Source organism: Carlito syrichta, unplaced genomic scaffold (genome assembly GCF_000164805.1).
Source record: "Carlito syrichta isolate Samal-C Ts95f unplaced genomic scaffold, Tarsius_syrichta-2.0.1 Scaffold315561, whole genome shotgun sequence".
Classification (NCBI taxonomy): Eukaryota; Metazoa; Chordata; class Mammalia; order Primates; family Tarsiidae; genus Carlito; species Carlito syrichta.
The window spans coordinates 1370050-1386508 of record NW_007259657.1 but is presented as its reverse complement, the minus strand read 5'-3'; the positions used below and the strand labels follow the sequence as shown (position 1 = coordinate 1386508).

The following is a 16459-nucleotide window of genomic DNA, read 5'->3' as shown; positions in this document are numbered from 1 at the left end:
CTCATTTTATCATGAACATTTTCTCATCAACATAGTTTTATTGGTTGTAATGTATTTCATCATATGAATGTACCATAATTTTTTTTTGCTCATCCCTTATTTTTGAACATTTAGATTACTTCTACTTTTCCAATATTGTGAATACTCTTGTGGTGAACATCATTAGACATAAATCTTTGCCCATCTGTTCTTATTTCCTTCAGATAGAGTCCTAAAGATGTCCCATTAGTTTTCATTTTCAGTTCATCCAAAGCAAATAAAATCACGTTATTTTTTTAAATAATTGGTTTCTACTAAACAGATCTTTAAACTAGAGATGGCTTCAGGGTTATTTAATACTTCAATCTACTTAGACTTATTCTATAAAGACCATCTGCATGTGATCTAAAATTGCATTCTTCTTTTTCTTTTTGACAAGTGAGATTTAGTCTTTGTTACAAAGTGAATTCTATATGTTGTGTTTTAGTTTTTTGGGTGCCTCATTCCATAACATTTCACTTTTCTATTCATAGTCTCTTATATGTGGTCCTTCATTTGACATAGCTTCCGTTATTCCGTTCTTGGAACCACTCTCAGAAGACACTGTTGCTGGCCTCAGTGTCCATGTTCTGTGTCGTACGCGCTTGAAAGAGTATGAACAGTGCATAGACATACTATTAGAGAGATGCCCGGAGGCAGTTATTCCATATGCTCATCACGAACTGAAAGAAGAGAACCGGGTATGCTTTCCAGATATGTGTTTAGTCTTGTTCATTGGTAATCAGGTTTGTTAATTTCATTGCCTTTCTTGCAAAATGGGGACAATTTAGCCTTGTTCAACCTCACAGGGATTTGTGAGGCCAATGAAAATGTATGTTTAATGTGTTATGTGTTTTGAGTGTAGTTAAATGCTATTAAAATGTATGGTAGTGATATGTTATCATATTAAAAATCTCTTTTGGAGATAAAGTAGGTGATTACCTGAAGATTTGGGAAATACATGATGGAAAAATATTTTCTGTGCCATATTGTCTTTAGTTTAGAAATTAGAAGAGTCTTAGATGTTAGTACTTGTTTTCCTTCCTTTCTTCCTTTTTTGCTATATAAGAGAAGCATCAAACTAAATTGTATTTTTTTTTTCTAAGATAGGCTCTATGGTGGAAAATACTACTGCCTGAACTTTGTCAGAAAATAAGATGTGGTGGAGAGAAATATCAACTATATCTGTCATCGTTAAAAGGTAGAATGATCTTTTTTTGCTTGATTATAAAAATAAGAATCTTCAGTTTTATATTTGCTGAAGGTTTGATTGCTCTATTTTTTTAAATGAGATTTTTGTAAGGTGAAGAGGACCTTATAGAATCATCTGGAGAGCTTATGTTCAGTGTTTATATACCCTTCACATTTGCTATTCATTTCTCTCTTCTGGTCACAGAGCTGATGTTCTTTTAAGATAACCTCTCCAGCCACTTAACAGAGTGTCACAGTCATAGAAACTGGCAACTTCAGGGTTTTAAAAATTTGAGTAGCCATTAAAGTAATTATATTATATTTACTTATTGACACTCTAAGCCTTTACCTGGAAACATGTTTTATTAATGACCAGATACTTAATTTACTTCATGTAGGTAGTTGAAGTTATTATTATTAAACATAATTATAAGCAAGTATTGACTACTAACATGTTACTCAAGGATTTAAAAGTATCTCTAAATTGAGTATCCCTAAATAGTACAGGATTTTACAGCAACAGTAGTTATTGTTTCAGTTTTCATAATTCATAGTCATATATAAATCTTGTTAGATATGTAATTATCAATTTCTATACTGTTGTACTTTAATATTACTAATTATTGGCCCGATGGCAAAGGGTATGGATATATTGATTGCAGTGCATATAAAATATTAGAAATTGACAGTGTTGGAATTGTGTTTTCCAGCCAAGATAGTTGATTTTTAACATGTTAGGCAGAGTCAGTGGCCACTGGAGAAATTTTTCTGAAGATCCCCATTTAATGTTTGTAATTGGGAATTGGAGAAGGCAACTTTATACTCTGTCCTGTCCATCTCCTGAGTGCTTTTGGTTTCTAGAAAATGGAAATGTCAAGTGTTTGATTGCTTTGCCCCACTCGCATCAAATTCTTTACATAATTTATCACTGAATATATATTGCTGGAGCACTTTCCAGTGCAGATAATCCCACGTTTACACCTCAGAAACATCATCTTAGTCAAAAGCCTTTTTTTTCATCCTTTTCTGATCCACCTCCTCACACTCTGTATCCCTAACTTACCCATAATCATTTCTCCAAATGTTGCAATTTTCTCTATCTTCTAAATATATCTGTGTGCACACACACGTGTGCCTAATGTATGCACATGTATGGCTAATGGTACTATGTGCCATGTATGAGTGACCTTTATTAGACTGTGATAGCTCAAGAGTTGACCTACTGTTTTATTGGTTTTTCATGTTGCACCTTCTCACCAGCAATGTGCATCTCCCATAGGAAGCGTCTGTGATATTTATTGAGTGGAAGGGAAAACCTCTGAAGAATGTTAGGTCCATTTCATAGGAGGCCTTTTTCTTGGCATCTGTAGTACACCTAGAAGAGCCCAGCAGTGGAGTCTGGGGAAGTAGACCTGAGTTCTAGCATGCACTGGGTGGCTTGGAGCAAGCCAGTTCTTTCATGTCCTGCCAGGAACTAACAAGATGTTCAGAATTGACTGTGGAGTTGAATGTTAGGCAAAATTGAAAGAGGGTAAAGTTGAAGATGGAGCTCGGGGACTTACATGCTTAGGAGCTTGGATTTTTTATCTCTCTTCTGCAACGTTCTTCAACCTTGGCATGGTGGACATTTTGAATCACATTATTGTCCACGTGTGGGGAGGTTTCCCCTGTGTATTTAGGATGTGAAAAGGACATCCCTGGCTTCTACTCACTAGAGGCCAGTAGTACCGCTCCAGTTATGACAAGCAAAAATGTCTCCAGACGTTGACAGATGTCCCCTGGGAGACAAGATTGTCCTGCTTGAGAATCACTGCACTAAATCAGAGCCGTTGAAACTGGGGTTCGTGGATGACTTGTTTATTTGAGTTAGGGTCTCACTCTGTCACCCAGGCTAGAGTGCAGTGGTACAATCATGGCTTACTACAGCCTCCAACTCCTGGGTTCAAGTGCCTCTCCTGCATCACCTCCTGAGCAGCTAGACCTACAGATGTGCATAACCACACCCAGCTAAATTTTAAAAAATTTTTTGTAGAGATATGGTCTCGCTATGCTGCCCAGGCTGGTCTCAAGCTCCTGGCCTCAAGTGGCAAGTTGGCACCTCAGCTTCCCAAAGTGCTGGGATTATAGGTGTGAGTCACCATGCCTGGCTGGCTTGTTTTGTTTGTTTGTTTGCTTTTTTGAGTTGGAGTCTCACACTGTCACCCGGGCTGGAGTGTAGTGGCATGCTCACTGCCACTGCAGCCTCGACCTGCTGGACTCAGACGATCCTTCTACCTCAGCCTTCCAAGTAGCTGGAACTACAGCCATATGCCACCATGCCCGGCTAATTTTGGGGTTTTTTTTTTGCAAATCTGAGGTCTCGTCAAGTTGCCCAGGCAGGTCTCGAACCTGAGGGCTCAGGCAATCCTCTCACCTTGGCCTCCCAAAGTGCTGGTATTATAGGATTATATAGGATAATAGGATCATAGTGCTGACTGGCTTGTTTTAATTTTTACTTTATTTGTTACTGTTTTTGTAATACTGAACTGTGCTTATTTTTTTTAATTCTAGTACTGTAGTAAATTACAAAAATAGAATTTTTTAAAAGATTTAAAATTCCACCAGCCAGAAATACGTATTTTTAACCTTTGACGAATATTTTCCAGATATGCTGGAGGATTTTAAGCATACAGGTTTACATTAAGGTCAATCATTCCTGCATAACTTACAGATTTGGGTGGCTGGTAAGTGAAGTTGAGCAAGTCATTTTAACCTTTTCTTGTCCTCAATTTTCCTCAACTCTAAATCAAGCATAGTACCCACTAGTAGATCTGCTTTGGAATGGACTTGGATTAAATAAATAAAAATTCCAAAGGATTCTTGAAGGACTTAAATGAGAAGTTAAATACAAAAGTACAATATCCATCTTAAAAGAACTCTGTGGGTTTAAGATATTGACCTTGTTCTTGGAGTTATTCCTGTATCAGCCCCGCTTTGGTTGAGAGAAGAAGAGAATTGGGTGGTGGTGGGATTCTTCTGGCTCCATAACTACTCTACACTAGAACCCAGCTTGATTTTTTTGTATGTAAGATACTACTTATAGGCTCCACATTTAGGTAAGTAAACTGGTTTGATAGGACAACATATCAGCAGTTTATGTTTTTCATGTAGGTTTTGCAAACTTGTTAGTAGTAGCTGTTTATTAAGGTCCTTTTTTATGTCAGATGTGCAGTCATTGCATTTTAATTCTCAGGAGCTCTGGAAGTCACTAGACTGTACCACTGCATGATAGATGAGGAACCTAGGACTTGAGAGGTTAAGTAATTTGCTTAAAGTCACTGACATGCAGGTAGAAGAGGTCAGATCCTTCCCCCAGTCTGTTTGATTCTAGAGCTAGGGATCTTCTCCAGGAGCCTCTGCTGCTCTATTCATTAGCTATTTAGCGACAAGGGCAGGCTGTTCCTTTGTGTAAAGGATGACTTAGGTTGCTGAATATTGGACAGATGGCTTTGGATAGATTTTATATTTCACTTACTCCACAAATAGAGTAAGTGGTGGGCGTGTGAGGCTCACACAGGGAATGACACTGACATGTGGATATAGCCATGAGACTGCATAGATGTTTATTGGGAACATTGTTCTTAAGTTCATCCTTCTCTTCTTAGGAAAAGACAGCATGTATTTATTAAGAAGCAATAGAATCATAAAGTTGCATAGTTACCTATACAAAAAGGTGTGATAAATTACTTAATATTGAAAATATTCACTAGAGCATATTACTTTGTAGTTTGGAAAAAAAGGTAAATAGTTATGAAAACAGATTTGTGCTTATTAATATAATAACATGAGAATCTTATAATGGGAACTGATTTAAGAAAATGTTGTCCAACAATTAATGGCATTTCCTGTCCTAGCAAACAATCTTTATAAATTAGCTTCAGTATAGTCCTGCCATTAAAAACAGTATTCAAATGATTGTTCTTTCCTTTAGCAATTGGTAGGAATCTATTGAAAAAGAATATGTTAATTTAGCAATGAAATAATAAATCCAAATTGTATGGGGCTAATATAACGTAATCTCCAAAGGATTCTAGAAAGGATAAATAAGTTGTTAAAACCTTACAGTAGTCTGTGGATTTAAGAGACTCATGTTTTTTTCATTATAGTTAAAACATTGTTACCTGAACTAGCTTAAGAAGAGAATAAGGAGAAAGACAGACTTTCAGTTCTAACTCACATATTCCTTCCTATAAACAGAAACACTATCAATTATTGCTGTGGAGCTAGAACTGAAGGATTTCTTGAATGTTCTCCCAGAAGATGGCACTGCAGCATTTTTCTTGCCTTATCTTCTTTACTGCAGTCGAAAGAAATCGTTGACTTGAAGGTATTATTTGAAAAATACCATAATGGTATTTGATACTGAACATCTAAAAACTGAATGCCAAATAAAAATAAATGTAAAAGATTTTTCATTTTATATATATGTATGTTTGTATGTATGCAGATGCTTTCAGGCTGTTTACCTTACCATATAGGGGTAACTGTTAGTTTCTTAATTTATGACCTGAATCCATTTATTGTTCAGAATGTAAGAAAATCTTGAAGACATAAGAATTTCTCAAAGAAGCCATATATCTTTAAAGGTGAAGACTTATTCCAAGCAACATCAATTCACTCTTGTTAGAGACATGACAATCTTTTTCATCCTAGGAATACCTTAAAGAAACATTTTGCAACTATGCTGAAAGCATGTCACTCTAAGTGGTCTGGCATTTTATCTTCTTGGTTTTTCCAGATTTCTCTGTTGGATCTGTTTTTAAAGTTTTTCTTTGAGAAAGATGCTCGTGTTTTGCCACAGAAAAAAAAAATTCAAACCTTATTTTTTTGTCACTTTAAGAAAACTTGACTGGGCATGGTAGCTCACACCTATAATCTGGCGTTTTGGGAGGCTGAGGTGGGACGATCACTTGAGGCTAGGAGTTAAGAGCAGCCTGGGTGACATGGTGGGATCTCATCTCTATTAAATAAATTAAAACAAACAAAAAACAACTCATGCTGTGTTTTCTTTTGAATCAATTGAAGTAGATGTTTACAAAGAAAACTTTCTTCTTGTCTGGCTATTAATATGATTTGTTGAATGCATGTTTTTTCAGCCAAAGCCTTCTTTCCATTTTTGTTGATATGTACTGTTGCTCTTCTAGCTATAGTGTATATGACAATAAGTATATCATTATATTCACAACTGTGTCTACTTTCTTATCCTCTTGTTAAAGAATTTTGAATCCAAGTACAGCTCATTGATAGTTCCCTTTGAATCCAATTGAGACTGAGCAAAAATTCTGTTCACCTGGAGTCTGCCACATCTGTATTTTGAAGCTTTTCTCCTGGTGGCTATTTTTATCCTGACCAGGGCTTAATCTGTAGCATTGTTTCTCAGTTCCAGATAACATTGTTTCTTCAGTTCCAGATAACATTCTTTCGACCATTTCTTCTAGGGTTCACAAACTCAGATTGGCATTAATATTACTTTTATTTTCTTCCTCCATACCTTGTACCCTGCCTGCATGCCCACTCAGTATTAGGAATGATGTCAGCAACATGTGAGATGGATTGATGGGAAGGCAATGATTGGAAACATCTCCATGAGCTTTAACAGTGGTTCTCTGAGACCATGCAGGAGAACCCATTTGGTGATGGGTCTCTTTTTTTAATGCAACTTTATGAAACCCTAATGGTGATGGTGTGAGTGGCCTGTATGAATCAATTCTGTTACCTACTATACAAGTGTCAATCATGTATCATAATTGTTGATCTTTTCATCTGCGACCAGATAACAGTTTCTCCCACAAATGCATCAAGTTTTATGTTTTTGTCTTTTTTAATATTTATCATCATTCCAAAGTAAACATTCTACTCAACACTTTCACATATATTGTTACAAATGATCGGTCTTTCCTTTTTTTTTTCCATTTATCACCAATTTATTTCTTTCAGCCAGACTTGGTCTCTATAGAAAAAGAAATTTTAAGACCATTGTTAAAAATAGTATATATTATATTGTTAAAATAATTAGTAAATGGTGTTTTAAATGTATTCTGAGTTTTTAAAATATGACTCTAATTATTTTTTATTCACTTATATTTTTCTACTTTTCGTATGTTTAGAAATCTCATTTCCAGTACTGCCCATTTAAAGAAAAATTACTTTCTTCCCTTTAAGAACCTCATTAATGATAAAGGGAAAAATAACTTTACAGCTGAGAAACCTAGCAGATACCACCTTAACCAAATGCTCCATGTTAACCAGTAATGAAACAAATCACAATCTTATGCCTTCTGACATGGTGTGCTAAGAAAAACAACATCATTCCATGATAATCTTGCCAAAAATGCATAGCCTGAATCTAATCATGGGGAAACATTAGAAAAACTCAACTTGAACAGCATTCTACAAAGTGACTTCTCTCTGTAGTTTTCGTTTAAAAAAAGCAAAAGTTGTAAAAGACAAAGGAGACCAAGAAACTGTCCGGAGTAAAGAGTTAAAAGACAGGCCAAGATGCAACACATGATCAGGGATTTGGGTTTTTTTTTGTTGTGGTTTTTGGTTTGGTTTTTTTGGAGTTAGAGTCTCACTCTTTCACCAAGCTGACATGCAGTGGTATGCTTCCAGGTCATTTTAGCCTCTAACTCTTGGGTTCAAGTAATCCTTCCACCTCAGCCTTCCAAGTAGCTGGAACTTCAGGCACACACCACCATGCCTGGCTGATTTTTTGGTTTACTATAGAGATGAGGTCTCGCCAAGTTGCCCAGGCTAATCTTGAACCCCTGGACTCAGACAGTCTTCTCACCTCCACCTCCCAAAGTGCTGGGATTACAGGCGTGAGCCACCGTGCCTGACCTTTTGTTTTTATATAAAGAATATGATTAGGATAATGGGTGAAATTTGAAAAAGATCTTTAGTTTTTAGTCATTGTTAATTTTTTTATTTTGATAATTGTACTGTGGCCGTGTATAAGAATATTCTTGTTTTAAGGAAATAATGGTATATATACATATACATGTGTGTCTATGAGTATATGTGGGCAGAGAAGGAAGATAGGATGAAAAGCCAATGTGATAAAATGTTAACATTTGGAGAATCTGAATGAAGGGTATATAAGGATCTGAAATGATGTCTAAAAATACTTTTAAAACTGCATCTTCATAGAATTAATATGTTGTTAGGTATTCACCAAGCAGAGTACTTGAGTTAGAGTTGGGTACTTAGAGTCGGGTACTTTTCTAGAAATACAGAATAGAAGGAACTTCAAGTTAAGCAAGCTATATCCAAAAGGTTATGTGACTGTCAGAGGAATGTCCCAGTCCAAAAAAGCACCTTTACGTTTGTCATAGGAAGTCTTCCTCTGCTGCTTCTGGTAGAGGAAATGAAGCCTTATTATGTTAAGTATGTAATTATTTTCTAATTATTATTTTTTCTTTGTGAAGACAATTTTCTTCTGATACAAAATATTGAAAAATTCCATTTGGACCTCATGTGTTCTCTTTTCTGTGTCATGGTAGGCAGAAATTTTTCCAAGACTCAACATTAATGTAAACTTGCCCAAAACTTTATCAGATTTTTATTTAAAGAAAATTCAGATTGATAAATGTGTCTCCCCATTTTTCTGTGTATAATTCAAATTGTCTTCTATTTGTTATGCTTCTTTCAGTCCTATACACTACCTTTTCTTCTTGTAAAAGTCAAATTGCTCTTTAATTTTTTTTCTAGTGTGTTTTCCTCTATGTTTGCTATTTGTGCAGTGGTTTTCCCTACAACTTTAAAAACAATCTCCCGGGCTAAGTGCGGTGGTTCACATCTGTAGTCCTGGCACTTTAGGAGGCCAAGATAAAAGGATTGCTTGAGGCCAGTTGTTCAAGACCAGCCTGGGCAACATAGCGAGGTCTCGTCCCTACAGAAAAAAAGTTAGCCAGGTGTGGTGGTGCATGCCTATAGGCCCAACTACTCAGGAGGCTGAGGCAGAAGGATCGCCAGAACCCAGAAGGTTGAGACTGGCGAGCCATGATCATGCCGCTGCACTCTAGCCTGGGATCCGCCTATTGTGGCGCCCCCTGCCTGCCAGGCGGTTGTATATAAGTTCTTCAAATGCATCAGTGTTCCCTCCCCTCTCGGTTATTTTTCTGAGCAAGACCATCCTTTTGAGTGGTTTACATGCAAGCTAGTGTTCTCTAAACACTCAAGTTCTCTTTCTCATCATGATGGGCTCTTTCATCTCATTCAAGTTACTGACATTAAACCCAGTGGTGTATGTGCCTGTTCGAGTCTTTGGTGTTCTGGGGTTATCAGTAACCACTCTGTAATGACAAAAAGTCTTAGCAAGAGTACTTTTTCCTGAAACAAGGTGTTTGTGAAGACCCAGAAGCAGAAGTTAAAACTTTTCGTTTGTTAATCTTTTGGTGATTTTTAATCTTGAAATTATTTGTATATTTTCTTCCACTTTTATGTTACCCTTTTTTCTCCATTTCAAGGAGGAAACACATAGAGTTCTTTTCTGTACATAATTTCCCTCTGTTGGGTTTGCCATTTTTCATTTCCAACAATTCTCAACTCAAAAGACCCAGGAAAGACCAGTCTGCACTCACCATGAAGGAATTTCACTCTTTATATGTTTTGTTGGTGTGTGTCCACAAAAATACTGTTTTTCTGCATTGTGTGTATGTGATGCACAAGCACACATATCTATGTGGGGAGGGGCAGTAACTGCAGGGGTCGGGGAGCAGGGCATTTACATTTTGTTTCCTTCCGTGTCTTTCACCAAAAATCATTAGTAAATATCTCCCCTTTCCCAGGAAGCACAGACAGTGCTCTCCCTGACTAAGATTATATTATTTGGAGTTGTCTTGGGCTTCTCTTATGTATGAGGTACCACCTAGGAAAAAGTTAATGTTTTCTGTTAAGAAAGAAATTCTAAACATGTCTTTCCTAAGTCATGGCTTGTTTCTCCGTCGATAATGAACACAAATAGCTACTCCCTTACATCAACTTTAGGTATAATTATACTGCACCAAATTGGTGTCGATTTACATTAACTTAGAAACTGCTGGTACTGTTTCAAGTACTGACTGTAAGAAAACAAGCAGTATCCCACACAGCAGTAAAAATTCCTGTTTGGAGGTAGAGAAGGAAGAAATCAGGGCAGCAGATTCACAAATGCTTCATATTGGGGGAAGTATTTAGGCAAAGTAGTGCATCTTAAATTGTATTCTAGAGTGACCAACTGGATACTCGCCTTTATTTGGTAGGATGGTGTAAGTCGTTTCCATTCCAGCATGAATGTGGTCGGTCACATGGCAGTGGAGTAGCCAGATTCCAGGAATTCTTGGAAACATTTCTAGGGTTTGGTATGTCCCCGGGAATATGTCAAAGACATCAGAACTTAAAACACCCCTGTGCTTAATTAGAAAAATGATGAATACATAATGTTATATGTGGGAGTTTACTCAATCATTGGGCAGCTCAGGGTAAATCGTCTAAAAGGAAAAGGAGTCCCTGCCCATTTCTGTGTTTAATACAAACAGTAAGATATATGGTCCTTGTATTCCTTTTTTTTTTTTTAAGTTGGAGTCTCACTGTCACCCAGACTGGAGTGCAGTGGCCACTCCCGGCCACCGCAGCCTCGACCTGCTGGGCTCCGGCGATCCTTCTGCCTCAGCCTTCCAAGTAGCTGGAACTACAGGCGCACGCTACCACGCTCAGCTAATTTTTTAAATTTTTATTGTAGAGATGAGGTCTCGCCAAGTTGCCCAGGCGGGTCTCGAACCCGCAGGCTCAGGCAATCCACTCACCTCGGCCTCCCAAAGTGCTGGGATTACAGGCTGAGCCACCGAGCCCGGCCGGTCCTTGTGTTCCTAAACCCTTCACAGTAGGCCATCAATGGCTGTGAGGAAAGAAGATGTGAAGAGTGAATTTTTCGATCAGGCCACTGGCAGCCTCCTGCACTCTGACTCTGGGTTGCCATTTGTCAGAGCATTTGAGCTACACAAAGGAGCTTAGCTGTGGCTCCATTTCAACCCAAACCTCACTTTAGGCTGCACCTGTCCCAGACTAACTTGCCTGTGAAACTTTAGGGCAAGGATGGTAAAAAAGGGAGCGGAAGAGGAGGCAATGGAGAAGCCAAAAACCAGGGGCAGTTCAGAGTCCTCTAGGAATATACTATATCTATGTAAAACAAAATGTAGATAATGAAACAGGCTTTCTGCAAGTGTGCTTTTTGTTAACTTTTGTATTTTCTGCATTAACAGAAAGTCAAGAAGAAAGCATTTCCAGAAGGGCCATTGGCTTTTACTGAAATCAGCACTGGGTTAGGGATAGAAGTAGGATTGAGACCTATGGACCACCAGTTAGTTTCTTGTCACCTAATAATAGGACTTATTTCACCACAAATGGGGGAAATGGATACTTTAAGGTCAATAATGTCACTTACTGCTTTTCTAGTCACTTTGCACCAAAAGCCTTAATCTTAATCATGGCTTCTCTTGCTTACCTCAAGCCATTTAAAAATACATAACTTAGAACAGGCAGGGCAAAGATTACACAAAAGTCTTGTACTGGTCTCTCTGATCCATCATTCTATGAACACTCCCACCCTGTCTGCTAGCAATTCCACTCAAATGTTGCACTCAGGAATGTGAGCAGAATGTCACAAAAATTAAGTAAAAAGTGCAGATTCAAAGAGGAACCCAAGATGTAGTCAAAGGCTGGTATGCCTATTGAAATGGATGTGCCCTGTACCAGGGGTCCCCAACTCCCAGGTGGGGACCGGCTTGTGGCCTGTTAGGAACTGGGTGGCCCAGAAGGAAGTGAGCAGTGGGTGAGCTGAACTCTACCTCTTGTCAGATCAGCCGCAGCATTAGCTTCTCATAGGAGCATGGATACTACTATGAGCATGCGAAGAATCTAGGTTGCAAACTCCTTATGTGAATCTAATGCCTGATGATCTCCCTCCCCCTGCCCTTGTGCATGGAAGAATTGTCTTCCACAGAGCCAGTCCCTGATGCCAAAAAGGTTGGGGACCGCTACTCTATATAGTCATGATTAGAATATGTGGGGATTCCTGCACCCCCACCCAGGATACCAAACTCCAGGGAAGCTCAGGTCTTTTTATAAAATGGTATGGTATTTGCATATAATCTGTGCACATCTTCTTGGATACTTTAAATCATCTCTAGATTACTTATCTGACACAATGCCTCCATGCCACTTTATTTGTATGGATTCAATATAGTACTCAGTGCAGCAAATTCAAGTTTTGTATATTTGGAACTTTGTAGTTTTTTTTTTCCCCTGAATATTTTCTTTTCTTTTTTAAAGCAGGATTTATTGAGAGGACAGAAAAGCTCTCACAGTGGGAGGTCGGGACCCAAAAGGGTTACTGTTTCGTGAATATTTTCAATCCATGGTTGGTTGAATTACAGATGGAGAACTCACAGATATGGAAGGCCAACTGTACTCTTTGCAACTTTCAATTTTTTTATAAATCTCTCTGAGGAAATATTTTCTTCATTTGTATTAAAAAATGTTTCAAATAGAGCAAGAGTAACTGCCATGGGCGGCTCTTACCTTATATCGGAAGCTGTGGCCATGAAAATGTACAGTGTGCAAGTCTATTTCATTGCCCATTCCCAGCAGATACCAATTGACTTCATCTCCCATGTGCATTGTGAGGCCTTTTAGATTTCCAAACATTCTTCCATTAATAGCTGGGGAAAGCACAGGATTTCATATTACTTTTCAGAATATCTTAAACCAAAGGCTGTTTCACAGAAAATATGATTTTAGGTTAATATAAGGGATCTGTTTTATGTTGGTATTTTTTTTTTTTAGTTGGAGTCTCACTCCGTCGCCCAGGCTGGAGTGCAGTGGCACGCTCACGGCCACTGCAGCCTTGACCTGCTGGGCTTAGGCAATCCTTCTGCCTCAGTCTTCCAAGTAACTGGAACCATAGGCATGCGCTACCACGCCCGGCTAATTTTTGTTGTGATTTATTGTAGAGATGAGGTCTCACCAAGTTGCCCAGGCTGGTCTCAAATCCCTGGGCTCAGGCAATCCTCTCGTCTCGGCCTTCCAAAGTGCTGGGATTACAGGCTGAGCCACCGCACCTGGCCTATTTTGTTTAATTTTTAATTTTTACATTTTACTTAAAAATTTTTTTTGGATCAGAGTCTCACTCTGTCACCCAAGTTGGAGTGCAGTAGTGCGATCACAGCTACTGCAGTCTCAAACTTACTGGACTCAGGCCATCCTTCCATTTCAGTCACTCAAGTAGCTGGAATTACAGGCATGCACCATCATGCTGGGCTAATTTTTTAACTTATTGTAGAGATGAGGCCTTGCCAAGTTGCCCAGGCTGGTCTCAAACCTCTGAGCACAGGCAATCCTCTTGTCTCTGCCTCCCAAAGTACTAGGATTACTGGAGTGATTGACTACACCAGAGCATTTTTATTGAACAAGACTTATTTCACTATGAATAGGGCAAATGGGTACTTTAAGGTCAACAATGTCACACACTGCTTTTCTTGTCACTTTGCATCAAAACCCTTAATCCTAATCATGTATTTATTTAAAAAGGAACTATTTTATAGTTGGGAGAGAAGTTAACAAAGGATCTTGAACAAAGTCCCTCTTTTATTGTGAACAAAATTCTACTTCCCATGCAAAGTGAGGCAAAAATGATTTATTTTAAAATGAAACAAATAGTCTCCAAAGCAGTTTCACTGGAAAGAAGAAGGAGGTTAAAAAAGGAGAAAATGGCTTCAGAATAATGACCATACCGTGCATTTTATTGCTCTCTTGGAATTCATCACTGTCTTTGTTTACTTTCTCAGGGTGATCTGAGTATGTTTTGATGTTGTCATCTAAGTACCAAGATTCATTCTCATCAAAAACTAGAAACAGAAGGAAGAATTCCACTGTCTTTTGGGGCTTGAAAACTTTGATGTAACTTCTTCGACAAACAATTAGCGGGCCAATCAATCCACTGTAGAGGTCCTGGAAATGAGCAAAAGCTTCAGCCACCCTTGTGATGTCAGTCAGGATTTCAGAGAAGTGAGACCTCCTTGCCCATGGCCTAAGGAGTTCTGGAAGGGCTGACAGTTAGTAATTTTTCTTTTCTTTTTTTTGAGTCAGAGTCCCACTCCATCGCCCAGGCTGGAGTGCTGTGGCACGCTCATGGCCACTGCAGCCTCGACCTGCTGGGCTCAAGCGATCCTTCCGCCTCAGCCTTCCAAGGAGCTGGAACTATAGGCACGTGCCACATGCCCAGCTAATTTTTTGATTTATTGTAGAGATGAGGTCTCACCAAGTTGCCCAGGTTGGTCTCGAACCCGTGAGCTCAGGCAGTTCTCTCACCTCAGTCTCCCACAGTGCTGGGATTATAGGCATGAGCCACCGTGCCCGGCCTAGTAACTTTTCACTTAAGTAGTTACATTGGAACAATGCTGAGTAGTAGGTAGGTCATGTGGGTGATGCCAAGATAACAGAGATGTGTGCAGATGCAAAAACTGGCTCAGCTAACGAGCAGCAATTAAAAAAAAAACCCAGATGAACAGTGTTTGTTTATTCCGTAAGCTATGAACTCTTGAGTATGAGCCACGCACTATGCCAGTCCCTAAAAATCCAGAGATGAATGAAATGTTGTAATAACACCACACAGACCTGATCTACTCATTTGTTCATGCCAGATCTCTACATTGTCAAGCTCCTACCTCCCCATGGTTCACCCCAGGAATTCACCCACCTACTTAGAACTCAATCCATTTATCTCCTTCCTCATAGTTGGGGTCCTTGGAATTTGCATTAACTTCTACAAAGACCAACCAGTCTCCACTCTCTTCCCCCTCCAAGGCTTCCTTTACTCCACCAGGATGATTGGTCTAATATGCAAATATGCTACTATTCTATGTCCAATTGTGATAGTTCCCTAATATGCTCTTGAAAGACCTTTGAGATGTATCATTTTAGGTTTTTGTCTTCTGTGTCATAGGCAGCGGCACATTTGCTAAAGTAGATTGCAAAGTGGCATATTTTCCTGGGATTTTAACGTAGAATTGGACCACAGGATAATGCTAACCTCATTTTCCTTCAGTTGTTGTGTCTATTTTGGGAATGGACACAAAACATAAATGATTTAAATTTTACCTTAACTGGATCCACAGTTGAATAATAAGCCCATGGAATACAAGCAGAATCCTCTTTTCCAGCTCCAGATCTTTCTGGGATTTTCCATATGTAAGTGTGAGTTTCACCTAAATTAATCAAGTGTTAATGTATCTGGTTGTATTTAGTTTCTAATATACATACATATATATATATGTATATATATATATATTTTACACACAACCTTGATAACCATTGATGTAGGAACTGGAAATTTCAGGGTAATTTATTTTTTAAAATGTGGTACTCAAAATTCTTTTCAGGCACTTACTTTTTTTTTTTTTTTTTTGAGTCAGAGTTTCACTGTCACCTAAGCTGGAGTGCAGTGGCATGTTCACCGCCATTGTAGTCTTGACCTGCTGGGCTCAGGCAATCCTGCTTCAGCCTCCTAAGTAGCTGGAACCACAGGCATATACCACCACACCCGGCTAATTTTTAAATTTATTGTGGAGATGAAGTCTCAAGTTGCCCAGGCTGGCCTCAAACTCCTGGGCTCAAGCAATCCTCTCGCCTCCACCTCCCAAAATGCTGGGATTACTGGCGTGAGCCACCACGCCTGGCCAGGAATTTATTTTTAAGACAAAGTGTAAGACATACTTTTATGTATTTTAGGGGGTCCGTTATGAATTAACTAGCTGTAGCACACCTGCCATACCACAAAGCCAGGAGGTAGCAATTCCAATATTACAGTTTGCAGAAATTTTGCCGCCTGTCTTTTCTCAGAAATTAGAAATTTTGCCGCCTGTCTTTTCTTAGAAATTAGAAATTTTGCCGCCTGTCTTTTCTGTATATTTCTCTCATATACTTTTTTCTCTTCAAGTAACAAGAGATTTTTCCCAGTGGCTAGCACCTTCCCCATAATCCTCTCTGCATATGTATATCTGGATTATCTTGTGTAATTCTCTCTGTTTCACTATGGCCTTCCTTCCCCTTTCTGACCATCATCCTCAGCTCACGATTCCAGGCGAGGAGCCATTAGACCTTTTGGTCTCATAGGTCACCAACTTGTCACAATTCTGTTTACCTTCTCTGTTGACTGTGGCACTCTGTCACATAC

General features: G+C 38.8%; 2 protein-coding genes across 3 annotated transcripts in view; one reads left to right on the top strand and one right to left on the bottom strand.

The window, feature by feature from the left end:
* Positions 1-5673, top strand: part of HPS3 (HPS3, biogenesis of lysosomal organelles complex 2 subunit 1) — a 48180-nt gene extending 42507 nt beyond the window's left edge. Inside the window, exons 14-16 of one of the 2 annotated variants that reach the window (XM_008072966.2) lie at positions 513-719; positions 1129-1219; positions 5446-5673. In XM_008072966.2, the coding sequence (XP_008071157.1) occupies positions 513-719; positions 1129-1219; positions 5446-5573 (426 nt within the window). In that variant the 3' untranslated portion in view covers positions 5574-5673. The remainder of the gene's footprint in view (positions 1-512; positions 720-1128; positions 1220-5445) is intronic. The other variant, XM_008072965.1, reaches the window with a different exon arrangement.
* Positions 1-16459, bottom strand: part of CP (ceruloplasmin) — a 66370-nt gene that overhangs the window by 5282 nt on the left and 44629 nt on the right. The window contains exons 15-18 of the mRNA XM_021706408.1: positions 15385-15491; positions 14019-14235; positions 12808-12947; positions 10478-10640 (exon numbers count right to left, since the gene is read on the bottom strand). Coding sequence (XP_021562083.1) covers positions 10478-10640; positions 12808-12947; positions 14019-14235; positions 15385-15491 — 627 coding nt within the window. The remainder of the gene's footprint in view (positions 1-10477; positions 10641-12807; positions 12948-14018; positions 14236-15384; positions 15492-16459) is intronic.